The sequence below is a fragment of the Aureobasidium namibiae genome (assembly GCF_000721765.1).
Source record: "Aureobasidium namibiae CBS 147.97 unplaced genomic scaffold scaffold_8, whole genome shotgun sequence".
Classification (NCBI taxonomy): Eukaryota; Fungi; Ascomycota; class Dothideomycetes; order Dothideales; family Saccotheciaceae; genus Aureobasidium; species Aureobasidium namibiae.
In genome coordinates this window covers 842941-864358 of record NW_013581201.1, presented here as the reverse complement: position 1 = coordinate 864358, position 21418 = coordinate 842941, and the positions used below count along the sequence as shown (strand labels likewise).

At 52.0% G+C, this 21418-nt stretch overlaps 8 protein-coding genes across 8 annotated transcripts; 4 read left to right on the top strand and 4 right to left on the bottom strand.

Moving 5' to 3' along the window:
- Positions 1-1037: 1037 nt before the first annotated feature.
- Positions 1038-3485, top strand: M436DRAFT_46864 (putative FRE ferric reductase-like transmembrane component; the record flags this gene model as incomplete). The annotated part of the gene is made up of 1 exon (XM_013572128.1): positions 1038-3485. The coding sequence occupies one exon, from the start codon at positions 1038-1040 to the stop codon at positions 3483-3485; it is 2448 nt and encodes an 815-aa protein (XP_013427582.1).
- A 1085-nt stretch (positions 3486-4570) lies between these two features.
- Positions 4571-6048, bottom strand: M436DRAFT_72811 (GroES-like protein; the record flags this gene model as incomplete). The annotated part of the gene is made up of 6 exons (XM_013572265.1): positions 4571-4861; positions 4932-5488; positions 5543-5675; positions 5724-5771; positions 5835-5860; positions 5922-6048. The coding sequence occupies 6 exons, from the start codon at positions 6046-6048 to the stop codon at positions 4571-4573; spliced, it is 1182 nt and encodes a 393-aa protein (XP_013427719.1).
- Positions 6049-6510: 462 nt separating this feature from the next.
- Positions 6511-8496, bottom strand: M436DRAFT_46558 (P-loop containing nucleoside triphosphate hydrolase protein; the record flags this gene model as incomplete). Its single annotated transcript, XM_013572077.1, has 1 exon — positions 6511-8496. One exon carries the CDS (start codon positions 8494-8496, stop codon positions 6511-6513), a length of 1986 nt encoding a protein of 661 aa, XP_013427531.1.
- A 238-nt stretch (positions 8497-8734) lies between these two features.
- M436DRAFT_81888 (uncharacterized protein) lies at positions 8735-9788 on the top strand (the record flags this gene model as incomplete). Its single annotated transcript, XM_013572342.1, has 3 exons — positions 8735-8998; positions 9053-9586; positions 9636-9788. 3 exons carry the CDS (start codon positions 8735-8737, stop codon positions 9786-9788), a joined length of 951 nt encoding a protein of 316 aa, XP_013427796.1.
- Positions 9789-11183: 1395 nt separating this feature from the next.
- Positions 11184-13384, top strand: M436DRAFT_72808 (uncharacterized protein; the record flags this gene model as incomplete). The annotated part of the gene is made up of 2 exons (XM_013572264.1): positions 11184-12366; positions 12420-13384. The coding sequence occupies 2 exons, from the start codon at positions 11184-11186 to the stop codon at positions 13382-13384; spliced, it is 2148 nt and encodes a 715-aa protein (XP_013427718.1).
- Positions 13385-13920: 536 nt separating this feature from the next.
- Positions 13921-14927, top strand: M436DRAFT_46597 (oxidoreductase; the record flags this gene model as incomplete). The annotated part of the gene is made up of 2 exons (XM_013572085.1): positions 13921-14005; positions 14077-14927. The coding sequence occupies 2 exons, from the start codon at positions 13921-13923 to the stop codon at positions 14925-14927; spliced, it is 936 nt and encodes a 311-aa protein (XP_013427539.1).
- Positions 14928-15452: 525 nt separating this feature from the next.
- On the bottom strand, positions 15453-15989 carry M436DRAFT_46293 (peptidyl-prolyl cis-trans isomerase ppi1; the record flags this gene model as incomplete). The annotated part of the gene is made up of 2 exons (XM_013572027.1): positions 15453-15854; positions 15915-15989. 2 exons carry the CDS (start codon positions 15987-15989, stop codon positions 15453-15455), a joined length of 477 nt encoding a protein of 158 aa, XP_013427481.1.
- Positions 15990-16912: 923 nt separating this feature from the next.
- On the bottom strand, positions 16913-20679 carry M436DRAFT_46181 (Pkinase-domain-containing protein; the record flags this gene model as incomplete). The annotated part of the gene is made up of 3 exons (XM_013571998.1): positions 16913-17430; positions 17469-18740; positions 18963-20679. The coding sequence occupies 3 exons, from the start codon at positions 20677-20679 to the stop codon at positions 16913-16915; spliced, it is 3507 nt and encodes a 1168-aa protein (XP_013427452.1).
- Positions 20680-21418: the final 739 nt, after the last annotated feature.

The following is a 21418-nucleotide window of genomic DNA, read 5'->3' as shown; positions in this document are numbered from 1 at the left end:
TTCTTCCACGCTCTGTGCAGCAGACCAAAGTGGTTTGGCGTGGGCGCGTAATCTCAGCATCTCACAGGTTGAGCATGCAGCACAGTAAGCGGTTCACAATGCAGAGCACGTCTCTTTGATCTCTCATTGGCAGCCACTCCATGTGCTACCCGAGCTTGGGATGTCCACGAGTCGATTCGCGCGACGCAAGTACAATGCTATCGAGTCTGCCGTACTTTCGGCGCCGACCTTGACTCCTCAAGCCTGCTCCTGGTGGTTGCTGTAAAATGATGTTAGAATCGACTCTTTACGTCGGAAGCGCGTAGCTGCCAACCGACAGTGGCCTTTCTCCCGGCGCAATCAGATGTCATGTCGAGTAGTCGCCTCGCTCATGCGGCTGCGTGCACCATATGCAGGACCCAGCAAGTCGTCCGGGCATCTGCTCGCAGTGGTTCGGCAACGATCTTGGCCGAGCCCAGCCAATATAGCTTCATTGGTGTGGCACACACGACTCAATGGTTGCATGTAACCACACTATCCAAGACCGCATGGGCGACTTCTTTGTGCCAAAGATCTTCACCTCGGATGTGACGAGCCCCCACTTGCACTGGGAAGCACGGCTGGGGTCCCTGATATGGCAGTCGATAGCCAGATATACAATGGACCCTTGCAGTATCGATAGGTAGTTATGCCTAAGGTCACCCTCTCTCTTTTCTTCCTGCACTACTCTGTATCTTGTTCCCTTTCACTCTCGACGACAAAGTAACAATCGGTACTTTTGGGATCTTACATCATCTAACCCCAGGGTATCGGTCTGAGACACAACACACCTATGCTAGGAACCCTACGCCAGCTGACTGTTGCGCAATCTTTGTGCATCTCACCAGCGTAAAATTTAGTCGACCTTGACAAAATCGCTCTCATACTATCTGTCCAGCTTCACGAATGCGACAATCCCGAGAAAAACTCCAAGAAGTCTGGAACTCACGACCGTGACCCGCTGTGGACATCATCTACCAGAAGATAGGCGTTCCGCGCCTGGAGACACCCCAGGCCTCATGTCGAACGTCGTCCGGAGACTCGCGAGCGATGCAGTCTCGCAACTACAAGAAACAGTCCAAGCTGTTCACAATAAAGCCTCTCGAGGACTTGAAAAACGGATCAACATACCCTTGAACAGCACCAGTCCCGCTGGTTTGATCGAAGCGAATACTCGAGATCCGTGGTCCAAGTCTGGCAAGTACGCGCTAGGATGGGTCTACTTCTGCATAATACTGTTCGCCTTTGCATGTCTGCTGCATCTATACCATATCTGGACGGACAAAGTACGGACGGCACTTTACAAGGAAGACGCCGCCGCATCTGCAATGATCGAATCTCCTGCAACAGACTACGAATTGTCGGTACTTAGCACAGATAGGTTGACGCACAAGTTCTTTCCGCGTGAAGGGCCATTACCCGAGCAACCCAAGATGCAATCGTCGGTCTCTTCCATGTGGTTACTCAACAATGCTATAGCGCTCTTTCGATTTGCATTTTATCGCCCCATACCTGCTCTCAGATTGAGAAAAGGGTGTAGGCCCATTATATTTCCATCGCTCGGTGCGATTGTTATCGTTTCACTCGCACTAATTTTCGTCATACTCTACTGCTTCATACCTCAACCTCTGTACTGGCAGAGCATTCAATTTGGATCTCCACCACTGGCTATTCGGGCAGGCATGATTGCGGTTGCGATGATGCCGTGGATAGTCGGTCTAAGCATGAAGGCCAATATAATTTCCTTCCTCACTGGCATCGGACACGAACGGCTGAACGTTCTGCATCGATGGCTCGCATATCTTTGCTTACTCCTGAGCCTCATTCACACGATTCCTTTCTACATGACCCCGATCTGGTCTGATGGCGGACTGGGTGTATTCCAGTCGGCTTTCGGCGGCTCTGGAATCTACGTTTACGGATCTGGCATCGCGGCACTGGTACCCCTCATCTTTCTTTGTGTCCACTCTCTGCCCCCATTTCGACGCAAGATTTACGAGCTGTTTGTGGCATTGCATGTGCCTGTATCGATTGTCTTTCTCGCCATGCTCTTCTGGCACTGCAAGAACTTTCTCACTTCATGGCACTACCTGTGGGCGACCACAGCTATTTGGCTCATCTCATACGTCGTTCGCTTGTTCTTCTTGAACTGGACAAATCACTCTCGGTTATCGTGGCTGGTAGGCGAAGAAGCAGCTGTCACACTAATGCCTGAGAACGCCATCAAAGTCACCATCCCGACACAGGTGAAATGGAAACCTGGACAATACGTCTATCTGAGGATACCTGGCATATCAGTGTTTGAGAATCATCCTTTCACCATTGCATCTCTATGGAGCGATGATTTTCCTTCTCAGTATGGTGAAGAATACAGGGACATGGTTCTGGTCTTCCGACCCTTCGGCGGTTTCACGAAGAAAGTTCTGGAAAGTGCACTGGAGAACGGACCTTGGCACACCTACCGCGCCTTCCTTGACGGACCCTATGGCGGTATGCGAAGAGGCATGGACTCGTTCGATCACGTCGTTCTATTCGCAGGCGGCAGTGGTATCACAGCATTGGTCTCCCAACTACTCGACCTGATCAAACGCCTCAGAGATGGCAAAGCAGTAACGAGAACAGTCCAGATAATATGGGCCCTCAAACGTCCAGAAACGCTAGACTGGTTCAAAGAAGAATTGCGAATCTGCAGAGAGTTTGCACCTCCAGATACAGTACAGTGCCAATTCTACATCACTGCTGCAAGAAGACAAGCTAGGACCGGAGAACTTGTGTCCGCACAGACACCCACGAGACCGATCAGTATGATGTTTCACACCAAAGTCAACGAAGCTTTCCAGAATATCGCAAACAACAGACTCTCCACAATCTCCGCCAACACAAACAGAAACTCTGCACTCATCATGGAAGAAGCCGCCGGCGATCCGGAAAGAGAAAAGGCACTCAGACGCGAGAACGAAGACCGGCCTCGACCACTCCCACAAGCACATTTATTGCACATGAGAAGTGCGTCACGCAACGGACGTGTATCTCCTCCACCCTCATCCTCGCCTCACCTCACACTGGCCGAGAAGCGCAAATCGCAACAATGGTCCATTCCCTTACCCAATCCAGTCTCACCAGTCTACCTCAAAGACGCACCCACACCACCACAAGCAGACTTTGACTTTGGCTTCCCCAGCACACCCACTGAGTTTCAAAAGAACCTGATGAGATTTGCGTTTCTGCCTGCTGCTGTAAAGTCTAGCAAGACAGGATGGAGCACAGAGTACGGAAGACCAGACATCCCGTTTATGCTCAAGGAAATGAGTAAGCGGTGGACTGGAAGACGCACATGTGTGTTTGTGTGCGGACCGCCGGGGATGAGGGTGGATGTCAGCAATACGGTTGCTGAGTTGCAGAGGACGGTGTGGAGTGTGCCTGGGAGGGATGAGGTGTATTTGCATGCTGAGAACTATGCCATATGAAGAGCGGTGTAACGATGGCTTTCTTTTTGTGATGTGTATATCTAATGTCAAATCTCGTCATGCCAGTCTCGTATTCTTCCCAATACAGTCGCGTCCAGTATCTTGTCGTTGACCTTCAGCTCGGCTCGAGGCGATCTTTCTTCCCTGCCTGCGTCCTCAATGTTGGCAACTTGCACATCCAGAAGTGTATACTTGACTAACCTTAACAACGCTTCCATATCGCAATCAGTCCGTACATGAATGCAGCGATCTTCAGCGGCCAAGACGAGATAAACCGATCAGACAAGCACGCTCAAGAATCCCGCATTCGTTGCAAGCTGCCTTTTCTTTCCTCCCGAGGAGCGCTGCTGCTGAATCGCCTGAGGTTGTGTGGCAGCCATGCCTTGAGGAGGAGGGGGTGCTCCAGTGTTGGCGACTGGGTAGACAGGTCTGTTGGCGTCATAATCTTGTTGTTTCGAACTTCCGCAGCCCATGGTTTGTGCTTGTTGTGTAGTAGAGAAGATTTGGATAAGAACGACTTGATCGAGACCGAGATATGTGACGAAAGGTTGGAAGGTGGTGGCAAGAGTATCAAGCAAGCAAGAGATATTTTGCAGGAGAAGGCGTGTACAACGGCGACTGGGGACAACGTCATATATAGGATGAAGGACTCGAGAGGGAATGGCCTGTCTTCTACCTACATTTGCAGGATTCTATCTTCTGACATCACAAACAGATCCTACTCACAGATACTGTATGCAGGACAATCTCAAGTGAAATATCCCGCAGCGCGCGGAGGCCGAATGCCGCAAGAAGGATCTACCTCGGAGGGATTATAGGTACTTACGACCATCATAGGAAGGAGGTCTGCTGTTATACGAGAAGGATCTCAAGCGTTGCTTTTAAGGTTATGAACAAGCATCGCAGATCTCATGTATTCAAAAGCTTCGGTCCGAACAGATCAAGGGTCAGAAGTTTGTTTCAAAAGTATTTTGATGTTCCAATTGTTGACTACAGAGTTACAAGTCCAAAAATATCGTTCATAATGTGATATGCCAGCGTACCACATTCAGCTCCCAATATAGATAGAGCAGTTCAAGGACGCACTAGATGGAGAACTTGTCCAATGGTCCGTTAGGGTGAAGCAAGACCTTGGTGTAGCCATCGATTCTCTTGTCGAACTTGTCATAAGCATCGACAGCCTCGTCAATGTCGACCTCGTGAGAAACGACGAAAGATGGCTTAGCACGTCCGGAGATGATGAGGTCGCGGAGTTGACGGTTGTAGGCCTTGACGTTGCATTGGCCAGTGCCGAGGAACAATCCCTTCTCGAAGAGCTTGCCGAAAGAGATGAGGATCTGTCCCTTGGCAGATTGCGAGTCTGGAGCACCAGGGTCCTGTTTCCAGAGTTAGTGTCACGATTTCTACGATCGTCAAAGCAAAGAGTTTGGAGGGAGCTGGACTTACAGATGGGACGTAGAGACCAGGGATGCCGAGACCACCAGTAGGTCTGGTGACCATGATGAGCTGGTCAAGAACGATGTTAGGTTGCTCCTTGTTGCCGCTCTTGTCAACAGCTTGGTAGCCGACGGCGTCGACAGCACGGTCAACCATCTCTCCACCATTGGCCTTGATGATCTGCTCTACAGGATCGCCCTTGGTGAAGTCAATGCCCTCACATCCGATTTTTCTTGCAGCATCCAGTCTCTCCTTGACTTGGTCAACGACAAACACCTTACTAGCACCTCTCAAAACTGCAGAGTAAGCAGCCATCAGACCGACTGGGCCGGCTCCAAAGACTGCTACGCTGTCACCAGGCTGGAAGCCAGACAGTTGAAGACCGTGCCAGCCGGTCGGGAAGATATCAGCAAGGAGAGCAAAATCGGCCTCGTGTTCGGTGCCAGGAGGCAGCACAAGAGCATTAAAGTCGGCATAAGGTACACGAAGGTACTGTGCCTGGCCACCCTGGTATGGGCCCATAGCTACATACCCATAAGCACCTCCTGCGAATCCAGGATTGACACCTGGGGAGTTTGTTAGTTCGTAATTTCAACTGCCGAGTTTGTGTGGAGACTTACCAGTGCAAAACGCCGTCTTGCCGTTCTCACAGTTTCTGCATCTGCCGTCTGCCACATTGAAAGGAAGCACAATGCGGTCTCCTTTCTTGAGTAGTGTTACTCCAGAGCCCACCTCGGTGACAACTCCCATGTTCTGAAGATGTCAGATTTAGAGCCTCTCGAGAGTTGATGCAGCATTTACCTCATGACCAAAGACGAGACCTGACTCAGCAGCTGTTCGACCTTGGTACTATGCGTATGTCAGCAAGATAGTTTCCAACGTACAGAGAGTCAAGGACTCTGTTGCTCTTACCATGTGCAAGTCACTGCCGCAAATTGCTGAAAGAAAAATCAGCAAACGATAGTCAATGATTCTCTGTAGAAAAAGAGGATAACATACCAGCAGTAGTGACCTTGATGATAGCATCATCAGGGTGTTCGAGCTTTGGCAAGGGTACAGTCTTGACAGACACCTTGAAGGCGCCCTCGTAGTGCACGGCTTTCATTTCCGTTTGCGTGTTCGACATTGTTGGTATCAGAGTTTCTCAAAAAAGGGTTTGGTACAAGAGGTAAGTATATTCAAAGAAGAAAGAACGAACTGGGATCTGCAATGCCTCAAGTCTCCCAACCATGCTTATATATGTATTACGGAAGGACCACGACATTGGCTCCACTATGCGGGGCAGAGCAATACGCGGGGAACTTATGCCCCTCCTTCCTCAGCTCCATACATGGCAACTGCCGAAGTACAGAGGGGCTGCGTGGCCCAGGCCGCGGTGGCAGGGCTAGCATTCGGGTTATTGTTGCTGACTTGGGTATGGGCTGGAAGGAAGCGTAAGGATTGTGCCGTCAAGAGAGGGGCAGGTCCATGGCATTTCCGGCGGAGAGTCGAGACATGAAGTGGAGTTGGATTCATAAATGCGGAGAGGCCGTAATCGTATTAAAAGATGGCTATAAAGAAAAACACAATGAGAAGAGCAGTGCAATTGCTACTTCATCAATTTGTCGACAGCCCAACCCACGTTCAAACCACGCAGATCGCCGTAGTGCTGACCCACGCCCAGGAAGACAACGGGTATGCCGGTGGCGTGAACCATACTAACGAGGGTACCGACCATGTCGCCAACAGTATCACATTTGGAGATGACAAAGCCATCAAGTCCACGGCCCTTGCCTTGTCGATCCACGAATTGCGCGGAGAAGTTACGAGCCTGGGCAACCGAGTCTGTGCCTACAAGAGCCTCGCCAACCATAAAGATCTTGTCTGGATTGGCGAGCTGTCCAAACTTGGTAAGAGACGACATGAGGCGGGTATCGTTATGCCGGCGGCCAGCTGTGTCGACCAGCACAACATCATAGGCGTTTTCAGCAGCATAAGTCACGGCTTCCTTGGCTAGCTGAGCAGCATCCTTGCCGTAGCCCTTCTCGAAAAGGTCAACGTGGCCCAGGTTCTCACGAGCAGTCAACTCGGAGAGGTTGCGTACGTGGACACGCAGTTGCTCGACGGCACCAGAACGGAAGGTATCGGCGGCACAAACCAGGACCCGGAAGTTGTTCTGGAGGAAGAAGAAAGCAAGCTTAGAAAGAGAGGTAGACTTGCCAACACCGTTGACGCCAACAACACTGATGACATAGGGTCTAGAATTGGAGCCTGAGGTAGTAGATGTGATTGAGCGCAGCAGGTCAAGGGAGGAAGTAGGGGTCAAGATGCGCGTGAGAGCCTTAGCCATAGAATCGCGAATGGTCTGGTCGATGGTGGTGAAGTTGCTGGTCTTGAGACCAATAAGATCGCGTTCGACAGATTCGCACAAACGGACCGCTGCTTCGCGAGCAACGTTCTTGTTCAGGAGATGATCTTCCATGGCTTTCATCGGTTTGACCAAATCGGCGGCTGTCAAAGTCTTGCCTCCAACCATGTTGCGGAAGTAGCCACTAATGGCCCCTAGTCCAGTTCCTACCAATCCCTTCGACTCGTCTGTTTCGACTTGATCTTTCCTGGACTTTGACTCTGCGAGAATGGCATCAACTTGGTCGTCCAGATCCTTGAGGACGAACTGGCCCTTGGCCGTCCTACTGCCCATGTCATCGGCACTGACAGGCTGTAGTATTGACTGAGCAGCAGGGGCATCGTCTAGGCTTTGTGTTGAGTAATCCAAAACTGTGTCCTCATCTTCTTCGGCACCGAAGCCGTGGGCATCCCAGGTGCGCTTTGACTTGGCAGTCGGTCTCTTTGCAGCTGCAGCTTTACGAGATGGCGATTTCTCATCGCCAGACGAGGTGGGGGCTGAAGAGGCAGCAAGGGCGGCTTTTCGTGAACGGCGCGAGCCTCGGGGACTCTTGCCTTCGAGCAATTGGCTGACAGCAGGCGAGGCAGGTCGCGACGTGTCTGGCGTGGGAATCGGGGTGGCGTCTGTGGAAGCTAAGATGGTGTCGGTTATCTGTCTTGGAGCAGGCTTCTTGAGGGTAGGGGCAGGCGGCGGCGGGTGGTCTTGGTCGTCGCCAGCAGAGCTCGAAGGTGGGGTCAGGTCGGCGGGCGAGTCTGTCTCGAGGTCTTGATCATCGGATCGCGGAGCTGAAGATTGGGTCTTGTCGAGCTTCTGGACGAGAGCATCGAAGGTCGGAGTGAAGTTGGAACAGTCGAGGTTGGTGGTCTTCTTGTTCTTGAGGTCATTTCCGTATTGCTTGATGAAGAGGCCACGGACTACATCGAGCAGATTGTCGACCCAGGACAAGTTAAGGATGGATTGGTAGACGGCGACAAAGATCAGGCCGAGCTCTTTGGCGTGGGTGTATTTGAGCGTGTACTTGTCGGACTTGAAGGTGGCATTCCGCGGTTGGCTCTGCAGGCTTTGGGCGCGCTCCTCGATGAAGACGTCGTTGATCAAGCTGTTGACGACCTTTTGTGCAACGGGGGCATATGTGCGGCTCCAGACAACGACACCCGAGGTTGTGATGATTTCGAAAGCGTCCAGCATGTCGGCTGAGTGCGTGGTTGAACAAAGTGTCCAGATGAGTCGCATTGCCTAGACCTGGCCCAGTGGAATGCGGAATGCGACTGCCGGGCGGTGGAAGGCTGCCAAGCGTGACATAGCTTCGTAGCCGATCGTTAGTTGTTGGCAGCTGCGATTCATACCAAGTGGACAAGTCACCTCCTTGCGATAGAGACGTCTCGACACAAACTCTGTGATCATGCAGCGCGGTCCCTATTCCAACATGGGCCCTGCTCAATCGCCCCCTCTCCATCACCCTGTGCCCCAGCACGTTTCGACCGTCCCGCAGTTGCGCTCCCCTCCTCCGCCCATGACACAACAACAGCAACAGCAGCACGCCCAGCAGCAGCAGCAGCAATATGGCTATGCCCCATCCAACTACGGCCAGCCTCCTTTTGGCGGATTCATCAATGATCCCACTGCTCAGATGGGCTTCCAGATGGGCAAGACGGCCGTCGCTGCTGGTCAGGAGTACATGGAGCAAAACGTTCGTCACTACACTGTATCATGTCAACAACATCTTTTGCTGATACCTACCCAGTTCAACCGCTATGTCAATGTCTCGGCCATGAAGCACTACTTCAACGTCTCGAACAAATATGTCGTCAACAAGCTCTTTATAGTTCTCTTCCCCTGGCGCCATCGTCCCTGGTCGCGCCAACAGCAGCCCATGGCCAACAGCGCCCAGTCTGGTCCCATGTTCCTGCCTCCTCGCGAGGACATCAACAGCCCCGACATGTACATTCCAGTCATGGCCTTTGTCACCTATATCCTGTTGTCCACCCTGCTTGCTGGTCTGCAAGGCGCCTTCCGTCCAGAGTTGCTCGGCATGACTGCTACCAATGCCTTCGCCGTCGTCATCATTGAACTCCTGCTTCTCAAGCTCGGTACCTACCTATTGAACATCTCGAACGAGTCCCAATGGCTAGATCTGGTTGCTTATTCTGGCTACAAATTTGTCGGAATCATCTTTACCATTGCCCTGGCTACCATCATGACAGGCGGTAAGGGTACTGGTGGTTATGTTGGCTGGTCTGTCTTTGCCTACACTTACCTGGCCAATGCCTTCTTCCTTGTGAGTAAATCGTTTTGTCCGCGTAGGTTCTGTGTACTAATACAGACAGCTCCGCTCGCTCAAATATGTCATCCTCCCAGATACTGCCTCAGGCGCACATAATCCTATTGCTCGCTCGCAGAGGACCAAGAGGACCTACTTCCTCTTCGTGTACTCGTACATCATCCAGCTGGCTTTTATGTGGTGGCTGAGCAGTTTGTAGTACAGTTAGCTTGAGTCTCCAAAAATGCATACACGATTATTTCCCCTGCTACTTTTAAGCAGATCATTTTATCGGTCAGTTACAGACCTTTCTCGCAGGGTCGCCATAGGTATCCTCAAATAACGCTCATCCATTTCCGGAGAAAGTTAGGACGCCGAGATGCTTTTGAGGCGGCGATTTGTGCTTTCGAGATAGGTATAGTTATGCTTGTTCTTCGGCTATGCAATAAGGTTGGCCCTGGGCAAGGTCTGTATGCTCTTGGATATATGCCGTCCATCAAACAGACACCCAAGAGAACGTTGGGCATTGACGACGATACCAGAGATCTTATGGACCAAGGAGTCGGTTATAGGTCAAGCACTTCAGTTCATAGTATTTCTTGCGATAAGGATTCTGTACCACTCTCGACACCCAACAGACGGCAGAGACCCACGTAGAGATCCATGCATCACAGCAGAAATGGTTTTCTGCGTCCAAGTTCAACAGCCGAAATGATCAAGGCCGAAAAAACATGGAGGTGGCTGTGTAAGCAATAAACCATGGCTAGTTTTCTGCATTGCATCACTCTGCGGATATTATTCAACAAGAGGGCTCACTGATCATCTGGCGCGGGCTGCATCACTGATTTCATGTGCGATTTACTGGTGGCAGGGGCTCAGACATCAAAGTGTCGTGTTGCGCAAGACGTCAATGGCATCCTGCAAGCCTCAAAGCGGGAAAAGGTTCATCCAAAGCATTATTAGAGAGAGCACGTGAAATCGGGAGTCAACGAGCAAGGTTCACTGGAGCGGGGCTTAGAGCATGCGACACACGTTTCTATTGGCGGGTCCCTCGACCGGTGAACTCATACCTGCGCTCTGCAGGTTCCAAGAGCTCGTCGCACCGCGCTGGTCGCCAACAGCAAGAGATTGCGGTGCGGACTGACAGCTGGTGGAGTCGGTTGTGATCAAGGGAAAATTACAGACAGAGCAGGTGACGGGGATTGATCTGATAATCAAAAGGAAACTGCATGATTCGGGTGGAGCGCTTTTGGCTGGTGTCCGTCAAAGCTTTGACTCGGTTCTTCGGTGCGTCCCAATCCAATCGGCGCAAGGTGGACATGCCCTTGGGCTGTTGCTTATTACAGGTAGTGAGGTAGGGTCGTTGGTAGCTGCCTTGTTCTCGTTCTGACACACGCGCCTTCGCTCTTTCTGTTCCTTCCTGCCAAAGTCCACCTGCATCCTTGTGCTCCGCCTCGCACAAAATACAGCACCGCCTCAGGCAGAGGCTACTTTCTCATTCCCGCGCAGTTTAGTGGTATACAGCCTCCCCACAGCCCCGACGCCCTTGTCGCGATCGCATACGGCCATGATATTGGAAGACATCTAAAACAAGCACCACATCACTCTTGTCAACATGGCCAACCAAGACCAGCGAAACCGTTCGGCCTCGTCGTCGCATCTCTCTCCTCCTGTTCCGGCCGACTCTTTCCAAACCTTCTCCAATTCTTATGATACCCAGCAGCAATTCCAGGCCAACAATCTCAACAATCAACAGCAGTTTCTTGATCCCCAAGCCACCTTGCTCGACTTTCAATCTCCAGGCTTCGACAACAACAGCTTCTTCAGCGCTCGTACTCCCAGTCTTTATAGTCCAAACGGCAGCAGCAGCAACCTGAGCGGCAACCTGTCTCCCACGTCTCTCAGCGCGACTAACCTGTCGCTTAACGGACCGTCACCTCACAATCTGCCACAACAAGACTCCAACTCGTTTCCAGGCTTCGACTTCAACCAACATCAGCTGGACCCAAACCTGTTCTACGGCACTTCCAACCCATCGCTAGTGGATCCCATGGCTGCAACGCATCACAATCCGACTCCACCTCACCTACTGCAGCCTCAGTTGCGCCGCTCATCGCAAAGTCCCAGTCCCCACGCGTCCCCATCGTACCAGCAGGCTTCGTTCAACCAGGTCAATCGACAAAGATCCGAATCGCTTGACCCCGCAAGCGCTGCATACCCACCTCCAGGATATCATGGCAACGACTGGGGCGCAGGCCAGGCTTTTCAGTCGCACCGTCGCTCACCCTCAGACGCTTACTCGGAGATCTCGTCGCATTCCAACCAGGCTTCGCCATATCTACCTACAGCCGACAGCTTCGATGCTTCGCCTATGCTGAACCCTCAAACCGACGCTTCTATGTTCCCTGATGCCCTCGGCCTCGGCGGCTTCTCCTTGTCTGATACGCAACTTCCACCTCATATTAGTCCAGGCCCTAGTCCGGCCGTGTCACCCCGCTTGTTGCCTCAGTCACAGCAGGCGCTTCCAGACTTCAACACAGCGAATGGTTTCGCTCTGCAGACCGACATGAAATATCAAATGCAGCAGAACAATTTCGACGTGTATCCGACTACCACGCTCACAGGGGCCGAGCCTTTCCCTCAGCTGAGCAATGGCGGCACTCCCAATGAAATTGGTATGGCTGATACCATGTCTCCTCCCGAGATTAATATCGATTTCGCTCCTCCTTCGAGAGTGCCCAGCTTTGGACCTCAAGATGGTGCTGGACCAGAGGACGCGCTGAGTCCACCGGAAAGGAGTGAGTGTCGCACACGCTTTAGCATGACTAATTTACTGACTTTGCACTCTCAGATCGCAGTCGCAATCGGATGCGTGCCAAATCGGACACTTTCGTTGGATCGCGACCCGTGACACCCTCGGTCGCAGGAAGAGGTAGATCTCCTTCATTACAACCAGGGACAAGTTCTTTGTCACCTTTCGACGCACGCCACAGCGGCTCCCGCTCACCTTCGCCCTCGTCCATCTCTTCCACGAGTGGCCTGTCTAGACGATCTTCCACCTCATCTGTGCCCCAACGCGATTACATTCTGGACCTCGCAAATCCTGAAAGAGCGGCCAGTGGAGGCAACGACCCCAAACGCACTCAGAAACACCCTGCCACGTTCCAGTGCACATTATGTCCCAAGAAATTCACCCGCGCTTACAATCTACGATCTCACCTTCGTACCCACACCGATGAGAGGCCATTTGTCTGTACGGTGTGCGGCAAAGCATTCGCTCGCCAGCACGATCGCAAGCGACACGAGAGCTTGCATTCAGGCGAGAAGAAGTTCGTCTGTAAGGGCCAACTCAGCAATGGCGAACATTGGGGGTGTGGCCGCCGTTTTGCGCGTGCCGATGCTCTCGGTCGACACTTCCGCTCAGAAGCTGGACGCGTCTGTATCAAGCCTTTGCTGGACGAAGAGGCTGCCGAACGACAGAAGCAGTGGGCAGAAGAGCACGCCCAACGACAGATGCAGAGCGATCAAGGCTTTGTAGCCCCACCGCCCATGACAAACCAGCCCCATTTACACCCTATTCTTCCGGCTGCTCTGCTGCAAATGTACCCAGACTTGGCAAACCTCGACTGGGGTGCTGTGAGCGCGCCGACCATTCCTGAAGAGTCTGAGGTCTTCAGTGGAAGGAGCAGCTTCGATGCTGGAAGCGGCAACGAATGGGGCGATCTTAGTGAGAACGAGATGGGAGCATTCGGACAGACACCGAACATGAACATGGGTCTCGCTAACAATGGATGGATGAGCGACATGGAGCGATGACCCGACTGTTCATGAGCTGCCAGAGATGTATTACGATACCACATCATGATATGAGTTCGATGTTGGCGTTTCTCGGAAACACGGCGTTTGTTGAAGAGGGATTTGAGAATTACTAGATACCACGGCCGGCTTCTCACGCCTTTTGCTTTTTCGAGAGATGCATTCCTTTCAGGCTACGATAGAGGCGTTTCATGCACTCCAATCAACAGCAACCATTATTTGATACGTTCCTCTACTTTGCTATGTGTTTCAAACAGACGTGTCCTGCGAGAGGCTGACACCGATCATGCCATCATATATATCTCTAGTATATGCATCCGTACATCCGTGATTGGGCCTCTTCGTGCCGTGGCCTGGAATGCTGTGAGAGTTTCGAGGTCGATGTTAAGCTTTCTGTCCCCCACGAAGATCATCTGCAGTTCTTGGATCAAGCACCCCTTGACACCAACCCAACCTTCTATAAACCCAACAAACGACTCGATCGAGACAGCAAAACGCGAGCGTACCAAAAACCAACTAACCGAATATCACTCGATATGTTTGGTCTCTTCGGCGGCAAATCGTTCGAGCCCGAGAAGGACATTCCCGACCTTTCCGGCAAGGTCATTATCGTGACTGGAGGTACGTACATACGATAGTCCCTCTCAGAGCACAATAAGAAGCCCAACATACTCATATCGAGCTCCACACAGGAAACACCGGTCTGGGCAAAGAATCAGTGCTGCAACTCGCAAAGCACAACCCCTCCCAAATCTACCTCGCCGCACGCACAGAATCAAAAGCGCGCACCGCAATCGAAGAAATCAAGTCTCAAGTCCCCTCTGCCAAAGTCGAATTCCTCTCCTTGGACCTGACGGACTTTGCTTCCGTCAAAGCAGCCGCTGATGCCTTCAAGCAAAAGGAAAGCAGATTGGATGTTTTGCTGAACAACGCTGGTATCATGGCTGTGCCTTACAGCACTACAAAGCAGGGCTATGAGATTCAATTTGGAACCAACCATATGGGACACGCGCTGCTCACGAAACTGCTTTTGCCAGTGCTGCTCAAGACCGCAGAGGAACCTGCCGCCGATGTCAGAGTAGTGACTCTCAGCAGCGAAGGCCATCAACTCGCCCCTCGCGATAACGGCATCATCTACGATCAAGTCGCTGCCGAAACCTATGGGACCTGGCCCCGCTATGGCAGCGCAAAGCTAGCCAATATTCTGCATTCGCGCGGCTTGACTGCTCGTTATTCTTCCATTACGGCTGTATCGGTGCATCCTGGAGTCATCAAGACTGATTTGTTTGCGAGCACTCAGCGCGACAGTATGATTGTTAGATATGGCATCGCTGCAGTGGGCGGTTTGTTCATGCAGACTGTGCCGCAGGGAACGAAGAATCAGCTCTGGGCTTGTACGGCGCCCAGGGAGGAGGTTAGAGGAGGATATTACTTCAAGCCTGTCGGTAGCAGAGGGCCGGGCAGTGGGTGGGCTAAGGATGAGAAGAAGGTTGAGGAGCTGTGGGAGTGGACGGAGAAGGAGTTGGCCAAGCACGGTTATTGAGAACTGTCAAGTCGCCAGACCGTGGATCTTTGAGAGGTATGGTGGTGTGACTGTCTCTGTTTTCTCTGTGTTATAACAGGAGGGTAATCGTAATTGTATAAATTAGAGCTTTCTTGATTTGTTGCTGGAAGGCTCTGGCCAAATTCAGGGATCTGCCAAAGAGCACCTTATTGCACCAGATAGGCGCGCATCGGGCAGACCGTATGGCTACTTGAACCTGGCCACATGGCCGGCTTCCTTCATGACTCGATTCGTCTCGTCTTCCTCTCTCGCTCAAGGAAAGAGCAGGTGTCACCCTTCCTGCCTATGCATCCTTTGCCGATACATCTTTGGCAACCATCTTCAGGATCTCATCCTCAACTCCTTGTTGGCAGAACCCAGCGATACGTGTTCTCTTTCTCTTTCTCTTTCTCTTTCTCTTTCTCTTTCTCTTTCTCTTTCTCTTCCTCTTCCTCTTCCTCTTCCTCTTCCTCTTCCTCTTCCTCTTCCTCTTCCTCTTCCTCTTCCTCTTCCTCCTCCTCTTCCTCAAGCCTCCTCAACCCTCGCACTCAGAATACTCACCTTCTCCACCGGCCTATCCTCCTTATCAACCTTGACCAACCCCATCCTCTGCACGACCTTCATGCCCGCCTTGACGCGTCCAAACACCGTATGCTTCCCATCCAACCACGGCGTCGGCGCCAGCGTGATGAAGAATTGACTGCCGTTTGTATTCGGCCCTGCGTTTGCCATACTGAGGATTCCGGCGCCCGTGTGTCGTAGTCCAGGGTGAATCTCGTCGTCGAATTTGTCGCCGTAGATGGATGCGCCGCCGCGGCCGGTGCCGGTGGGGTCGCCGCCTTGGATCATGAAGGAGGGGATTATGCGGTGGAAGGGGGTGGTGTTGTAGTAGCCTCTGCTGGCCAGGGTGGAAAAGTTGTGGCAGGTCTGAGAGAGCGTTAGTGTTTGTATAGGATTGAGTCAAGTGTAAAAGGGGCAACTGGCTACCTTTGGTGCGTGTTCGGTGTAAAGCTCTACTGTGATCTCGCCCATGGTAGTCACAAGCACTACATTTTGCGCCATTGTGGTGTGTTGAGGGTTATGTTACTCTGTCTGAGTCAATTGAAGAGCTGAGTGGCCGATCTGTGTGAGTTGCACAGGGTCGAGAAGTGAGAATCGTAAACCGAAGGAAGATGCAAAACGGAAGGCTGTGAGGTAGGTGGGTATGAGTATTTGGTAGACAAGCCCATCACGGTTGGTCCGAGCAAAAAGCTGGCATGACGCTCATATCTTCACACGACCTGATCAGCAAAACATTGTCGCAGCCGTGAATCGAACACGGGGCTCGTGCAGTATACAAGTAATTGTATGGCAAGCACGAATTTTACCACTAAACCACTGCGACTTGATATAGACAAATTTCATCAAGCTAAATTATGTCCATATTTTGGCTTTACCGTATCGACGACCTGAACCTACGTGAAGCATGGCTTCCTTCTATAGTCGGGTCTATTACGCACGCTGACCATAGTATTTGGTTGGACATTGGCGTAAGATAAGACAAGTGTGTTCATTAACATTAAAGCGTAGTGTGTGCTGTTTCCATCTCTCGATCCCTTCTTTCCTATCGCTCGTCTTTTCCTGCTGTTCTCTCCTCTCCGCTCCAGTATGCTACAGTAGTAAAAGAAAAGCTGGAAGAAACAAAAGAAGAAAACAAGGACCATAATAACAGACTGCACTTGATTTGGTCAAGAAAGGAAACCTTCGTTTCCTAGACGCCATTCTGAGAAACAAATGAGAAACTCCGGATTGGATGCTGAATGGGTAAGAACTGTTTCCCTGAGAACAAAAACTCCACTCCGATAGAAAAGGTATCACCCGCTTATCATGACCGACATCCCAACAACCAAGTGCAACGAAGAGAAAGTCGAAAACAAAAGAATCGCCACGTCCCAGAAGAACATGAGACGGGAGCGCCAGTGTTGAGTCGCAAACTCGGTATCCTCTCAGGCCAAGATGCCACAGAGTTCGTTCCATTGGCTTTCATCATCAACAAGCAAGCCACGGTCTCTGCCAACCTGCTCCAGAACTTCGATAACTTTTCGGAACGAACTCGCTGCACCACGCATTTGCGAACATCTCGCCAACGAGAGGCCAGCTTTTCTGCCATTCTTGAGCACAACGAATAACTCGATCCTGAATGTGACCGGCTTGATGCCCAAGGAGTTGACTTTATCGATGCTTGCCGTAATTGCGTTGTCCTGAGGGAAGTATGTCAAATCTTTGATACCGTGTCGCTGCCACTCGCGCAGCATGCGGACCAATTCTGTTCTTGCTCGGGTACGTGGAACATTGAAGGCCAAGGTACGGACTTCAGGTCGTAGACGGAGGAATCGGGAGAACCAAGAACGTGTCCCGTTATCGCCACCAGCTGAGGTAGGAGTAGTCGGAGGTAGAGGTGAAAGCGGACCTGTCGAGAAAGGACTGAGCGGACCGGTAAACGTGGCAGCAGAGGGGGGAGACACTATATATCAGATTAGCAAAGATCATGGAGCTTATCACGAATTGTAAGCCTACATTTCTCCGAGTCCTTCTTTCTGCCGAACCATTTGCTGAATCCCTTGCTTTCACGGCGCATCGGGAACTCGCTGCTCGAAGAAGATTTGGGCGCAGGCACCTGAGCGCTAGTCAAGTCCAGATGGGGAGGGCGATTGTCCCGGTTGAGCACGCTAGGCTTGTTGGATTGACCGGCACTTTCGTTCCAAGGCATTGGCGAACGAGGGCGAAGATGGCTGTCATCAGTAGTGGTGACAGAGGGTTCCTTCCACTTACGGAACCAAGAAGACTTCTTCTTGACTGTACCTTCTTGAGATCCTTGGGAAGAGATCTGGCTCAATGGTACATCGCTGTCGCTGCTCTTCTTGCGAACCATACGAGGGTCGGCCGTGGGTACGGTTAGACGAGTCCTGTCGACGACAGTGTTTTGAGAGTTCTGCGAGGTTGGCTGCTCGACAGAACGCCAGTTGTATGGACTTGCGGGTGACACGGGCGACGAAGGCTGAACCATACGGACCGTCTTCTCTGGTATCGGAGCCGTGACGGATCTGTATCTGTGGGCTGTGCTAGGGCGACCCTGAGAGCCTTCAGGTCTGCCTTCTTCGCTTATGACTGGCAGAGGTGCTCTGTTGTCCATCACATGGTGGTCAGGAGCTGAAACAGCACGCTTGTCGCCAGGCATGATTCTGTCAAGGTTGGCTAGGACTTGTTCGATCTTGGCAGAGCCATCATTCCCTTCGGATGCGCTTCGTGCTGCAAGCTTGTGGCGGGTTTCTTCGAGTGTGCGTGTGATAAAGGTATTGGGTGTATCTGTGGGGAGAGCAGGCAGAGGGCGAGGCGCGGCGTGCTCCTTGATTGAGCTAGCAGAATCCCTCTTAGAGACGGATGATGGAGGAGTCTCGTAGCCAGCCTTTTCGGTCACTGATGCCGTTGTGAACACGCTTGAGCTGAAAGAACAGCGGTTGAAGGCTTCTTCGCAAGCCTGTTCGAGCTCACTGCTGGCCTTGCGGATATCCGTCTTCAATGCACCTGTCGAGTTCTTACGTGGTCGCGTGCGAGGGGCAGGCGTGACCGACTTCTCTTTTCTCGATCGAATAGCGTTGTCTACGCGACAAGAGGGGCTGTTCGCATCAGGAGTGGGACTTCCGTGCATGAGTTGAGAGAATCTAGCTTTGGCCTGGAGCTCTGGAGTAAAGCGAGCGCTGGTGCTGACGGCGGTTTGCGAGCTCTTGCGGTGATGAGAGAAGCTAACCTTTCTCTTATGTTTGTGCGAGCTAACTGTTCTCGGCATCACAGGTGGGCTGCTAGGCCAAACAGAACTGACTACCGAGTTGCGAGACGTTGAAGCTTTGGACACTGAGCGTGTCATGGACTTTCTGTACTCTTGCTTTACCAGACTGGAGCTGGAATTGGAAAGACCATTCTTCTTCAGCATCTCAACGCGGAGTGCGTTGGGATGACGCAGAGTGTGCTGCATATAAGCTTTGCGGCTTCCATTACTCTCGCCTCTGCGGTGAACAGTGACCTTGGTGTATGGCGTACCGTTGGGTGTGGTTTGGTAACGCGAAGATCGGTATGGGTCGTAACTGCCGTCAGATGGCAGGTTCTCATCACCGGCTTGTGGTGTACGAAGATGCTCATCGTTCATGATAGAGTATTGAGATTGCGAGTGCTGCTTCTGATTAGGCATGGGAGCTTGATCCTTGAGCTCATTAGTATTGTGTTGGTAGTCACTGGCAGAGTAGCTGATGGCATCTGCGCCTCCGAGATAGTTTTCGAGGTGATCTTCGCGGTGCTTCAAGAGAGCGGCGTAGAAGAGTTTCTCTTGATTCGGTTCGTTGCTGACGAGCTTCTTGACGAGGACGGATTGAGGCACACTGTGCCACAAAGTACGCATGTTGCGAAGGATTTCCTTGTCAACCTCGGATTCGCGCGTCACGGTCCAGTCTTCGAGAATTGGAGATGGTCCAACCCATGCTTCCTTCGATGCAAGTGGTCCTGTGTATCCCCACTCCTCATCAAACTTATGTAGCAAAGGATGCTCCCAGATCTGTTCCATAGTGATACGACGACGAGGGTCTGGTACAAAGATCTTGCGCAGCAGATCTTGAGCATCGCGACTGAGTTCTGGAGGCATGTAGTAGTCAGCCTCAGCAATGGCTCTGTACATGACACCAAGATTCCTGTCTTGGTCGTAGTTGAAAGGGGTCATTCCAGTGAGCATGACATATAGAATGACACCGCAACTCCACACATCTGCTCGCGCGCCATCGTAGGGTCTGCTCTTGATGACTTCGGGCGCAGCATAGTGGGGACTGCCACATGCCGTAGTCAGCTTTTTGCCCTCTGGCTGCAAAGCGGCCATACCAAAATCGACCAGCTTGACTTGGATGTTCTCGCGATCCAGCAGGATATTCTCGGGCTTGAGGTCTCTGTGATGGATGTGCATGCGGTGGCAGTAAAGCAGTGCAGCGACAATCTGACGGAAAATGTACACACTTTCTCCTTCTCCAAGGCCACGACACTCTTCGATGTAGTGGAACAGTTCTCCGCCCTCGACGTATTCCATGATCAAGTAGAGCTCGTTGTGGTTCTCCCAGACATCGTACAGGCGAACAATGTTGGAGTGATCGAGTAGTTTCATGATGGCAATTTCACGCAAAAGACCTGGGGGAGGGGGTGGCATTGCCTTGCCGGCGGCAACAAGATCCTGGAGTGACTTGTCGGGCATCTCTGCTAGATTGGCCAAACTCTGCGCACGAACTGTTTCAGCCATCTTCCTGGAGATGATTTTTGCGGCACCGATCTGGCCAGTGTCCCTGTGTCTGACCAGGCGAACAGTTGAGCAGCCTCCCTGGCCGATTGTCTTTCCTAGTTGCCATCGACCAACGTAGCTCTTGCGACCGGATCCGGAACCAGTTGTACAATTTGATATCTCTGAATAACGTTTGCTGGCTCGCTGGGACTCCGGCGCGGCCGAAGAGAGGTGGGTCTGACGCGGTGATGAGGCGGTGGGACTGCTTGTGCGTACATCCAAGGTGCCATTAGCAGTGAGTGATGTGTTGTGTGGGAGAGATGCAGGCGAAGACACTTCGGGCGCTTTCGAGGGCCGCGTGCTTCTGCGTGTAGAAGAGTCGATGTTGGCGCGAGACTCGCCCGGTCCAAGTACTTCCCGTCTGGTTGATGGTCGCGGCTGATGGCGATGGTGGTCGGCCATGACGACGGATATGTGTTGTGTCTAAGTCGTGTAATCTTGACTGGCTGTCAAGTGCCTGGTAAATGTGCGTCGATGGTATACTGTCTTGCGATCCAAACACTCGTGGCTGATAGCAAAAGACTAGCCAATCACTCCAGGGCCTGCTCTGAAAGTCGGATCAAAAGAAAACGAGCGTGATTAATTATGCATTGGCCAAAGTATTAAGATGCAGGTCGGGTAATGAGCGTGGTGTTTGTGCTGGCGGCGTGATAAAGACAAATGAGGGATGTATCTATAGAGGCGATGAAGGATAGTCGGGCGCGGGCGAGTTTACGCGGGCGCAACAGGAAAGGAAGGAAGGCGTGCGTAGGTCGGTGGATAAAGAGGGACAAGTTACAAGGTAGGTGATGCAGAAGGAAGGAACCACCACGACAAGACGGCGAAATCGTCAATCGACACCAACGGTGGCCTTTGTCGGTGATTTACAAGTTGGCAAGAAGCTCTGTGCCGAGACGAGGGGGACGGAATGACAGAATCAGGAGGGCTGTTTGTTGTTGGCAGAGATGATGATTACTGTAAATGTTTTGGTCCGCAAGGCTAGGAATGCAACGGTGCGCGACGACGTTGACCTCCTGCTCGCTGCAATTCGACCGTCAATTCAGACTTACACCATGAGAAACAATGGCCAGAACTTCTTCTTCCTCTACCAAGACACTACTGTCAGTGTCTTTGTTCTTGTGTCTATTCTGTTTACATTGTA